General features: G+C 37.2%; 1 protein-coding gene across 5 annotated transcripts in view; it reads right to left on the reverse strand.

Moving 5' to 3' along the window:
- Positions 1 to 4,560: 4,560 nt before the first annotated feature.
- Positions 4,561 to 13,194, reverse strand: part of CTNNA2 (catenin alpha 2) — a 1,046,049-nt gene continuing 1,037,415 nt past the window's right edge. For all 5 annotated transcript variants that reach the window (XM_060116852.1, XM_060116853.1, XM_060116851.1 and 2 more), the window contains one exon: positions 4,561 to 4,848. In XM_060116852.1, coding sequence (XP_059972835.1) covers positions 4,561 to 4,848 — 288 coding nt within the window. The remainder of the gene's footprint in view (positions 4,849 to 13,194) is intronic.

A 13,194-nucleotide genomic window follows, 5' to 3' on the forward strand; every position in this document is an offset into this window, starting at 1 on the left:
CATTCAGCAGGTTGCCTTTTGTTTTGTCAATTATTTCTTTGCTGTGCAAAAGCTTTTAAGTTTAGGTCCCATTTATTTATTTTTGCTTTTGTTTATTTTGTCTTAGGAGACAGATCCAAAAAATATTGCTACTATTTATGTCAAAGAGTGTTCTACCTATGTTCTCTTCTAGGATGTTTATAGTTTTAGGTCTTACATTTAGGTCTTTAATCCATTTTGAATTTATTTTTATATATGAGTTGAGGACAAGTTCTAATCTCATTCTTTTACATGTAGCTATCCAGTTTTCCCAGCACAACTTACTGAAGAGATTGTCTTTTCTCCACTGTATAATCTTGCCTCCTTTGTCACAGATTAATGACCCTAACTGTGTGGGTTTATTTCTGGGTTCTCTATTCTGTTCCATACATCAATGTGTCTGGTATTAGGATAGCCACTCTTGCCTTCCTTTGATTATTATTTGCATGGAATATTTTTCCCATCCTTCCACTTTCAACTGATATGTTTCTTTAGATCTGATGCAAGTTACTTGTAGACAACATATAGTTGGGCATTTGAAAAAGCAGCCACCTCTGCCAGTCTTTACAGGCTGGCTCTGTGAAGGGAAAGGTCTCCACTAATCAACCTAATATAAATGCTTATAGTGTTTTCAGGCCTTTCTAAGCATGCCTGTTCCCTGGGCATGTGTGCGTGTTTTTCCCACCCAATATCCCCAGTTGTATAGTTTCCTTTAAATGTCTTATATTCCTTAACAGTCTCATCTCTGCTTCTTCTCTGCTTCTTAAATGTTCTATTGTATTCCTCTGCCCATAGTTTCTTGCCCCCAATAGTTCACAGGTTTGTAGTCCCCCTACAGCTCTTAGATGTCATTGTGACTGCCACTGCTTTCAGTGGGCTCCAACCTGATATCCAAACTATGCCACCATTTCCACCATAGCTCCTTATTAGAAAAAACAGAGACTAGTCACTTAGTAAGCTGCAGACAAGGCAGAACAATGTAAACAAGTTTGACTCTTTTTTTTTCCATTGCATGGGAGGAACCGGAAATTCGACAGCTTCTTCCTCATGCTTTTCCAGGAAAGAGGCAATATATGGGTGAGCAAAGATAGCCCCAAATTTCCTTCCATAATAAGTGTGACTTTACCTTGGTTAAACATTTGTTTGGCTACTACATATCTGTAACTGGTTTCTATATTTCCTACAAAGCTACTTCAGGTGGTATTTTGTTGTTTATTTTGTGTTTCCATGTGTGAACAAGGGCCTGGAGCTTCCTAGTCCACCACTTGCTGTTGGCACTTCTTGGCACTGGTGTTAAAATAGGATCATTAGCGGCCTTCTGTAGTTAATTCACTTCCTTTCATTACCTTTAAAAATTCCACAATCTTCAAGTGAAGAGTAAGTACTGACCTCTTTGATTTGGTTAGTAGGCAATGACACAGCAACAGAGATCAAATGACTTATTATCTACTACCAGCAAATTTACTGACTACAATTTATCAAACCACAATATTTTGAAGGCTTATTTTTCTTGATTCAGCTGTACACAGTATTTTATCGATCTTTATACTTCTTGTGTCTGAAAGGTGCCCAACATGTAACTGATGCTCAAAAATGACAATGTCATCATAATGACACATATAGCCAGTTTATCCATGAGCTAAGCCATGATCCAACTGATTATAAAAGTTGACTTCTAAAATTAAAATTGGCTTCACATTCTTCAACATTTAGTGGAGGAAAAACTAGAGATCTTCTGAAGGTAACCTATGTTTCCCTGGATATTTAAGGTCCTTCAAAGAATATAAAGATTTTATCTTTTGAACCATCAATCCAAGCAAAAAGGAAGTTGAAATTTATTTAGTTTCCACCCATCAGGAATATTGATCATCCATTATTCCAAGGTGCTACTTTTGTTGGAAATACCCCATGTAACTCAATTTGCTTGGGATTAATTACCTATTCCCTGTCTTCTCAAATATACCATATATTTGCTTTGTTCTAGTCCATGTTCACATACTATTTTGTAGATATTTTTCAGTTTTATGACTCTTTAGTCTCCTTGAATAAATTATATATTACTTTAATCATTCATACTCCACATCTAGTTATTCAAGGAGTAACTGCATTTTTTTCTTACATTTCTATCACATATGTCCATTTTAACTAATATTAGTTAGCTCCTTTCAGGTCTCACCTCCTCATAGATTATCAGTTTCATCTTATGTAGGAACTGCTTGCTTGTGTCACCATTCCACTTAAAAACTCCACATTTCTAGGGCTTCCCTGGTGGCACAGCGGTTGAGAATCTGCCTGCCGAAGCAGGGGACATGGGTTCATGCCCTGGTCTGAGAAGATCCCACATGCCGCGGAGCAGCTGGGCCCATGAGCCATGGTCACTGAGCCTGTGCGTCCGGAGCCTGTGCTCCGCAACGGGAGAGGACACAACAGTGAGAGGCCCGCATACCACAAAAAATAAAATAAAAACATTTAACTCAAATTTAAGGGCAAAGTCAGTGACATTCTCTAGATGCTCCTCTGATGCCTGCTGACTATTTTTCAGGATTTGCCAAGAAGCCTTTGAATTTTAAATGTTTCTTGGCTACTCTGAAGAATATTTTCAACCCATTAAATCACAGAATGCATAAACCCAGAGAGTTACACAATTTTGCCAATAAGTGCAGTCAGTGGTGTGCTCAACTTAGGACCTGGCTCAGAGGACGCATTCCATAAATAGTTGTGACAATGTCAATAGTTGCCTTTCTCAGTGTTTACACAAATTAAGGGAGCAGGGTAGTTGAAATAGTGGTTTAATGATTAGTGTTGAACATCACTCTACAGCTTTTATCTTGGCTTCTCCATCCGTAGATCTTTCTCATCCTGAGTGGTGTTTTCATCATGGGGTGGTGGTGAGCAGTGATTTGAGCAGAACCATCTCTAAATAACATTTTGGACTGTTTCTTCTTCCACAACTTCTCAATCTCTTCTCTTTGGGACTTTGTACCTAAGCTGACACAAAGCATAGGTGTCCATGTCTCCCAATATGTTATTGCATTGCTAAGAAATACACACGTTTTACCAGAAGTCTTCTGGAGACATACTATAACTTGCAAACTTTTAGAGATCATTCGAATGGGAGGAGTTTCGAGAACTCAAATGAGTATTTGTTTTTTGTTTATTTCCTCACTTCTCAAGCTATAGCTGAAAGACTACAGCCCACTCTTTCTTAGTAATGAGACAGAGACCCTCTTTTTTACAGTATATATAAAAAATGAATGAATGAATAAAATATTGAAATGAATAAAATATTTTGAAATTAATGGACCTCTCTCTCTATATATTTTTCTTTTGATTCAGTTTCTCTCTGAGAACATGTTAAGTTTCTTAAGTTAACCCAGGGCTAAACATGGTCCAGAAAATTCTAACACATGACTTTCTCATTTTAGATTCAGTTTGAAAGTGAATAAAAACACATGGGAAAAAACACACAAAAAAAACCCAATTACTGGACTTAAAGATATCCCAGAGTTTTCTTTACATGTCACCAAGCTACTTTTACCTGCAATTTCTAAAAATGAACACAAAGCATTTTTAATCAGTTTTCAAGAAGATGAGCTAATCTTTTATAAGCATGCATTCAAAGAAGGAAAGCATTCTGCAGATGTCAAGATTACATGTGTTTATTTCGAGTTAGTGGATACAATGGTATATTAGATACCAGCACTCCAAGCTACACCTATGTATTTGCCTCTAAATCTTCACACACTGCCAGTTTCCATTCCTCTAATATTCCATCACTGGGCCTCCTATTTCTAGCAAAATCATAGTTCAAATTTTTTAAAAAGTAAAAGCAAGATGATCACCACATTGTGCTTCCAGTGCCCCCAGAAGGATTATAATTGGTTTAAATAAATGTTTATGTTTTCAGTAAAGGGGGAAATTGATAACATGAGCACTAGTAATGGCACGACTAGGAGAAAAAGAACAGAATACAGATTAAAAGAAACATTTTAGGCTGGACGAGTTAGTTTCCCCTTAGTAAAAACTCCACATAATATCATCGATATGATATCAACGTTAAATTGCTCAATTTGTGGGCCACACACTTAAGCGTATTGGCTAGTACATTTTTGCACTGAAACAGAAGCAATACAAGCTTTATGTTCTACCATTACACTTCCAGGTTTTTCACTTATTAATATACCTGCCAACTTAATGATTCTTGCATGCATTAGAGTTTGCTTTTGTAGAGTTAAGTTTATTTTCCCCATCCCTCCCACTCCCATAAACATTGCAATGTGAACTCTTTGCCCAATTTTACTAGAATGTTGCAAAGGACAGCTCTGTGCCACCTTGGGACAGGAACTTCCTGTCCCCTCCCTGGGCTACAGATGGATCAGCAGTATTGATCACATCTCATCTTACATGCAAACAGACACTGCTCCCTTATTTCCCCATGCCAGAGGCATATGAGTCAGCAGGTATACATACAAAAATGGAATTAAAAAGAAAAGAATAGAAAAGAAAAAGAAAGAAAAAGCTTTCTTGTTAAAGCCTATCGTCCTAGAAGGAATCCATTGCTTTGAATTCACTTAGAGCCTGTACAGGCGAAATGTGTTTCTTCTGTGAACCTCGTCTAACTCGCGTCTGAAATTCTTCAGGCTTTTCTCTCTTCACAAGGGGCTTCTTCTCTGGAGCCTTCATCTTCCAAGACACAACAGGTGAGTTGACAGCTGCTGTCCCATACACCTTCTGATATTTTGTTGAGGCCACATAAGATGCTTTCACTGTGAGGACAACAGCATTCATCAGATTTTTAGCTGCCTGAATGAGCGATGTGGCACTGTCCAGCTGGAGTGGAAGAAGAATGAAAGATACTTGGGTTAGCCAAGGCACAACATTCAGAAGATGGAGGTGCAATTTCTCAGTTAAAACAATATCGTGTTTGTGCAAGTATACAGTATTGCCAAAAAAGGAGCAGATTGTTACATGATAAGGAGAATAGTTTACAAAGCAGTCACCTGTCTTCTAGCCCTAATCCCAAAATAAAAAGAAAAAATAGAGGATACTCGACGATATGCAGTTTTCTAAAATCCCAGTACCTCGAAAGACAAAACCCTCCTTTTGGCATGTAAGAATTCCAACATAACAAAAGTTTTCCTAAGTGGAACATCTCACATTATTGCATTAGGCTGATTGGTAATAATGACAATTATTTGAAAAGCATTTGGCAGGCACTAAAGAATAAAACGTTATAAGGGCTTTTATGGCTCTCCCAGTGGAAGTATCTATTTGTAGACTATTTCTCCATCTTGAACTCAGGATTGATAGGTTGCAGGCAGCTAAGCAGAGGGATGCGTCCATGGGTGCACTGACTTTTTACTTAGGTGTTTATTGTGCTGCGGTATCTGACTATTCCCAGGTCTTAAATATACCTCATATAAAATATCAACAGTTGTGCCAGGCTTGCATAGGTCAAAGAACATTCAATGAGACCCCCTTATCCATGTGCTAATGAAATATTGATTTCTTATGATGTGTCAAATGTTATTTTAAGAACTTTGTTTCCCCACTTAACTCTCACAACAACCCTGTGACGTAGGTATTACTGTCATTGCCATTATATGGTGAGAGATCTGGTGCATGCAGAGGTCCAGCAATTTTCACAGGTTTATACAGCTTAAGTGATGGGGTCCTTAAAGACTGTACTACTGTACCATACTGCTACCCTACTGGGTAGAATGGCTTTAAAATTGTTAAGACCAGTCACAACTTAGAACAGAGTAGGTGTAGAAGTTCATCTCCAGACTCTAAGGCCAGGTATTTTTCAAGTTACCTCTTTTCTGCTTTTAACCAGTTAGGCAGTGTGCTATGGACTGTATACTAGACTGTCCAATAACTGTTTCAAACTCCTGGACCACAAAAGCTGGAAAAGTTCAAAACTGCATTTCTCAGACCCCCTTTCAGCCAGGATTCTACACGTCACCTAGTGAAAGGAAAGAATTAACAGCTGGACTGCAAATATTACTCCAGCCTCAGGGAAGCCTGAATGTAGTCTGTTCATTAAACCTGTAATATCAACTAAGGAAATGTATCCATTGCAGTTAAATGAGGGATCCAAGAATGTCCCTAAGTAATGCGCTCCAAGTTGCTGAGATTGCTCATTGTATAACTTGTAATCGGTGTAGCTATATTAGAGAATAGGAACTAGGCATACAACCTTCTGGGTATGAAGTAATTAACAGTGTTTATGCCCAGTGACCCCAAACACAGTGACTCCACTATGTCATGTGACCTGATTTCACTTAACTTGTCATTTCTTGTGACCAAAGCAAGGTCCAAGCAGTGACTGGGGACATCAGAAGTTATATCTAAACCTAGGGGCAAGACAGGAATAAAGACGCAGACATAGAGAATGGACTTGAGGACACGGGGAGGGGGAAGGATAAGCTGGGATGAAGTGAGAGAGTAGCGTGGACATATATACACTATCACATGTAAAATAGATAGCTAGTGGGAAGAAGCCGCATAGCACAGGGAGATCAGCTCGATGTTTTGTGATCACCTAGAGGGGTGGGATAGGAAGGGTGGGAGGGAGGGAGATGCAAGAGGGAGGGGATTTGGGGGTACATGTATATGTATAGCTGATTCACTTGTTATAAAGCAGAAACTAACACACCATTGTAAAGCAATTCTACTCCAATACAGATGTTAAAAAAAAAAAAAAGAAGTTATATCTAAAGACTCTATTATGTTGTTCTGGCTGTTATCTGTCCCACATCCTTTATTAAAGCTAAATAAACATTATTCTGAGTTTAAAAATTCTATGAGAAATAAACTCAATTCTTCTATCACAAAAAAGCTCATAAAATCAGATTATTTGAGAAAACAATGGAAGAAGATTTCTACGTATGAATTTCTTGCAATACCATAAAACTGATCCTTCACCACACACACAGGCACACACACACACACACACACACACGATTAAAAGCCAGTATTACATTGACGCTACAATAATATAGAGAAGCTGAGATTTGTGGATTAGAGCCATGACTCAACGAATATATAATTGATTGCTTTGCAAATTAAATCAACCAATTGGATAGAGTAACTACTTATGTTACCAATTCTATTACACTGTATAAAGTGTCCATATACAAAAATAACTGTTTAACCCATAATGTTTACTTTTACAGCATAAGTTTCTAAAGTTAGCTAAGGAAAAGCAAATTCTAGATTATTCATGTTAATAGAAAGGAAGCCAGGCACAGATTGGTCCAGTGATTCTCTAAGTACAGTCTCTGAACCAGCAGCACCACATCACCTGGGAACCTGTTAGAAATGCACTCTCTCAGGCCAATCCCCACATTTCTGAATCAAAAACCTGGCAATCCAGGGGATTCTGATTCATGCCAAAGGTTAAGAACCACTGGATTAATGACACTCAAAGACTCTCTCAAGGCTTATTTCAACCAATGATTTCAGGACTTCCACCATCCACAAGTTTGGTAACATCACAGCTAATTATCCAACTGAATCTCACTTTTTCATCTTTCTAATTATACCCCCAGGCAGAAGTACAAATAATGAAGAAAAGAGATAAGATAGCAAAATGCTGGGACGATTAGATCAGTCATAGTTTCTTTAGGAGCTAGATAGATACCATACTCCTTGGCCAATCGACAGTTCCCTGTAAAATTCTATAAGGTTTCAAAAAAGAGTAAAATTTGGTCATAAAGTTAGTTATTTCTGTTGTGTGCTATAGATAAAGAGAGAGTAGAATGATATTATATCAGGGACGGTTCTGTTGATTTGCTTTGGGGAAACAGAATTAACAGAAGTAGATTAGGGCAAGATATGTCTATTGTATTTTAAATTGTCCCCCAAAAAACAAATCTTGGGATAATTGAGTTGGGAGAACTGAGTGGATCCAAAGAGAAGAATTACAAATAATTTGGAGATTTTTACCACAGATTCCATTTTCAGATAGATGGTTTCTAATTCTGCTGCAAAAATATGATAGCCTGTTTCTTCTTCAGAACCCCTTTGCTCTCCCAGCCTGACACAGAAATCCTATGAATAAACCTAACACATTGGTTGACAGTGAGACAGCTCAAAATTATAAAGTCAATGATTTTGTTCAAGCCACCTGGTGGGGCAGGTACTGAATTCATGGCGAGGCAAAGCGAGGAGGTGAGGGCCAGCTAAGCCTGAATAAATATACTCCAAGGCAATAAGGCCAATCTAAAATTAATACAAAATTTGACTTCTTCTTAAAATTTGAATTCCCCAGGGATAAATTTTACCATTTGCCCTATACCCACTGTAATGATTTAGATCATTTTCAGCACAATCATAATTTGTTTTACTTAAAAATGGGTCTCCTTTATACTTGTCCAAAATAGCACTGAGACCTGGTTTCCAAGTGGCACATCTTGCTAAAAATTCACTTCCTAAAGAAAATACATTAAAACGAGTAAAGCTACATGGAAAGAAGATGTTTAAATGGAAGTTTTGAGAAAACTTATTTCACATAATTGTATTCTATTTTGTGGTGTATACTGTAACTAGGGCATTTTCAAACAAGACGTGTTAATGAAATTCTAATAATATTAATACCCAACATTACTTGAGCACTTACTAGGTGCTTGGCATTGCCTTGGTCCTTTTAATTAATCTGCATGACTCAAGTTTTAAAAATCCTTATAGTTGAAACTGTTATCCCCATTTTAAAGATGAGAAAAGGAAAGTTTAGAGAGGTAGGATAACTTGTCCCTGTAGTAACTGGCAAAGTATGAATTAAAACAGGTACTCTCTCTCTACAAATACCAACATCTGAACCACTACATTGTATTACTTCTCTGAAGCATAATTTAATCTCTGGGGTCCTGTTTTTCAGTGACTAACTATCATTCAAAATGAACCGATCTCAATTATTAACTCTGTCTGGGCATCCTATAAACATCATGACTAAGTCTAGTGAGAGCGTCCATCTCACCTGGTCTGTGATTTTTAGTCTCATCCTCAGAGCCTGAATTCTTTCTAACTAAACCTCCTGGCTTGGGCTGTGCTACTGCCCAGCAATCAGTCCTGGCCTTTTGACTGGTCTCCTGGCTTGGATGCACCTTGACGACAGCAGTTCCTGGGATCTGATCCCTGCAGATTTTTCTTGTACTTGCTCTGTTACTCTGAACTACATTCAATATACAGCAGTAATGACTGGTTGTACCGTCAGGTGGGGCTCAGTTACTCTGGTTAGTGTTCTAAGCCTTTATCTGGGCTGGTCTTGCTAGCTTAAATAAGTCTCAAAGGTGGGCTGTAGCCAGCCATTCCTCAAGCTGGCTTGCATATACACTGACTAGGCTTATCCACAGAAAGAGACTTGTATATTTTCCTGCTCAAGGGCCTTTCTATTCCTATAAGGTAGCCCATTAAATTCTTATATCAAGTCTAAGAGAAGTGGCTACTTAATTAAGAAAATAATAATAATAATAGCCTACATTTAGCAAATGTTACCATGAGCCAGTCTCTGGACTAACTTCTCAAGTTTCCATTCTCTCATTCAATCTCACATTCACCCCTCAGACACGGAATACTATTATGTTCAGTTAAGTGGGAAAGCCAAGATTTAAACCCAGGAAGCCTAACTCCAGAGCCCATGCTCTAACAATTGCTCTATGATGCTGCCCAGAGTCGAGCATGACAGACGAATCCATAGCCCCAAATTTGTCAAGCTGTACTAGACAAATTCTCTCTATTCCATTCCATAGGTGTCTGCTGTCCCTAACCACGGAAATTAGGCTTCTCCTAATTCTGTCACTATTCTTTTTAAAATATCAAAGTACTATTTTAAAAAGGCAACAGATGTTTCCTCACATCTTGTTCTATTACAGTCCATGAAAAGCAAATAAGGGCAGGAGAGCTGTTCTACAGCCAATTCTATAGGGTTTTTCTGGCTCTTTTTCTGTCTCTATTACCACTCTCTTCTTCTTAACCCCACTTAACTTCTAATAGACAGATTTCTCTTTCCCTACACTTTCCTCATTTTGTGTTTTGAGTAGAGAGAAATACTAGAGGGAAGACTTCCTGAAATGTGATTCTTCCATTAATTGATATTTGTGCTGCTTAATTCCTTATGAATTGTGAAAAGTGCTTACAATGACTCAAAATTTACAGGATCATCTGAAGATTTCTGAAACACCATATCATTATGTTTCATGCTATTTCATTAACATGGGGATTATACTGCAAGAGGTGTTCAGTTTCAATAGAAACAGAATTTGACATAAATGTGACTGCGTGACTCAAATCACACTTTCAAATGAAAGTGCAACTGCATTTCTTGAAATACCAAATTGTCATTTATGCTCTACCCTACGGTCTATCCCTCTATTTTTCTACTACTTTTCTAATGGATTAAATAGAACGTTGTTCATGCCTGGATGGTTAAGAGTGCTGAAGAAGGACAATTCTGAAGTTCCTAGCTAGTACAATTTGGTATATATGGATGTATTCACCCAGGTGATAGAAATAAGAGGGAAGCTGAAGTGCTGAACTGTTGAGTTTAACTTTGGACATACTGAGTGAGGTGTGTGTGTGTGCTACACATAGGTAGAGTGAGTTATCAAAGGAAGAGTTGAAATTCTGGGAGTGAAATTCAGGGAGCAATATGTAAGAAACCACATTTTGTTTATATTGGTCTTCCCAGTTCTACATACAGTAAGTATACAATTTATGTCAATTTCTATCTGATTTTTCCTTCCTTTCACATTTCTTATTTAGTGTTTCTACAGAGAGAGCTAATAGAATTGGAATGAAATATTAAATCCATATTCTTCCCACAGGTCAAAAACTCCAATAAATCTACTAAAATTTTTATCTGCATTATACTTTCAAGATCAAAATCAATAGTCTTTTAATAATCTAAGACATAACATCATCAAGAAATATCTTAACTATCCCCTTGACAGCCAAGGCTACTTTCGCTTCTGTTAGGTAATTAGCAATCCTTCACCCTTGATAATAATGGTGATCCTCCTGGGGCCAAACAGCAATAAAGCAAATGCAGTTTAGATTTAACAACTGGCTTTAAAAAAACACCCCCACCCCAAAGGAAAAAAAAAACACATACCATTGTCAAAAGTGCAAAGTAATCTGAAAGAGGTGGAGAGAAATGCATTGGATTAACCACATATGACACAGTGAACATCTTAGGATGTTAATTTGTGAGGGCCAGGAATATAATTAGAGAAGAGAATTAGGATTTCACTGTGCTCCACATTAACCCATTTAAAATATGCATGTAGAGATAGAAATATAACCTGGAAATGAATCTGTTTCCAAAAAGCTGATTATCTATTACCACAAATAATGAACCATAAATGGTAGTTCATGCAAATCCCAAGTACAAAGCAATCCGTCCTTGCGTTAAAAATAATGTAAATGTCATCGGACTACTGGCTAAACTAAATTGAATAAAATAAACCAAATCATTTTGAAGGTGATTTTGAAATATAAAAGCCAAGGAATGATTACCTTGAAAAGCTTAGAAGTGCCTGGGAGAGGAAACCTAGTCCCATTTGGGCCTAGGCTCTTTTATTCTAATTTTCTCAAATAATAACTGATAGTGCTAATGACTTTGAGAATGCTAAAATGGGTAGAGTCCATTTTAACCATGTGCAAGATCTTTTAATGGGACTAACTTAGTGTTTACCATATAAGAATAAGAAATATTTTAGTGGGCCTACACTATACATATTCAGGGCCGGGGTCATGTTTTGAGGGGAGGAAGTTGTGCTGGAAGAATTTATAATAAATTGAAAGTAAATACCCTGAGAAAACTGGAATCTCTCTACTGGAGCTGGCCATTTATTTATATTTAAACAGTTATCTCTCCAAAAGGAGTTACAAATTACCTGCAGGAAAAACAAAAACAAAAAAAAGACTTTCCTACAAGTCAGTTTTGCTGTTAATGAATGGGAAGTTAGAAACCCACAGCATTGCAACCTATTATCTGCCAAGAAGAGCATTTCATGTTTGAAAAATCCATGAGGCTTTGTAGATATATTTGATCCCCTTAGAAACTGTGATACATTTGAAATACCTTGAAATATCTCCCTACTTTTTCCAGAGTCTATATCAATAACACTTTTATAAAATGCTAGCAAGTCCAGGGTAATAAATAACTGAAGCAAACAAAGATATGGTGAAAAGGTTCAGCCTAATCACATCTTTCCCCACTTCATGGATGTTTATATGCTTACAAAAAAGATTATTTCTGTGTGGTAAACCTTCATTTCAGTGTCCTAGTCCACACACTCTTCCTCATCAAACATCAACAATGAAATAAATTAACAAAGCTGAATTCCTTCTTGTTAAGACAGTGACAGTGGTGAACATAGGGTAGCAATTTGCACTCACCCCTATGGTGTCCATGGCAGGCATTACTAATCAATCACAATACCTTGCTCCCTGAGAATATGTTCAGTGGCATGAGAAAGGAAATTTCTTTACCTCCCTCCTCCAAGAGGTCATATTTTGAAAAAATTGTCAAAAACAACTTGATATAGTTTATAACACAGATACATCCTCTATTGTATCTTTACTTCTATATTTAAATTGTTTAATACTTCCTGCTTCTGTTACTACCAATCAGACCTCGAACAAGTATTTTTTATTTAAATGATGCAGCATTTAATCTTTTTTTCCCATAGTTAACTTTAAGGGACAAATTTTGAATTTGTACTGACACCATAGTATGAGTTGCTAATTAATGAAATCATTAAGCTGAAGACATAAGTAAGAACAGAAGTACAAAGCATTTGGGGGATGATTTTAAATCAGAAGGTAAAAATTAGCTGAATATACTAACAAGTATGATGTCTGAAGTGAAAATGACCATCACAGGTATGGCTGTGATGATCATTAAAACAAAAAAAAACCCTGCATTAAATCTATTAATATTAGAACGTGTATTAATCCTTGATAACTGAGAGCAAGAATACTGTAGGCTAACTCCTGAAGAGTTGGCTTAATCCCAAGGGTGTTCCCATTTGCTTACAGGATCTTGAAAAGTAAATGTTTTTCAACTTTAAGTAGTGGCTCAATCACAGCAGAAAGGAGGAGAAAAGGTCTGTTATTTTTCTGCAGGGATTCCCTGAGTGCTGCCAGGGAAGCAGCTGGTTCTCTCCCAAG

Source organism: Mesoplodon densirostris, chromosome 14 (genome assembly GCF_025265405.1).
Source record: "Mesoplodon densirostris isolate mMesDen1 chromosome 14, mMesDen1 primary haplotype, whole genome shotgun sequence".
Classification (NCBI taxonomy): Eukaryota; Metazoa; Chordata; class Mammalia; order Artiodactyla; family Ziphiidae; genus Mesoplodon; species Mesoplodon densirostris.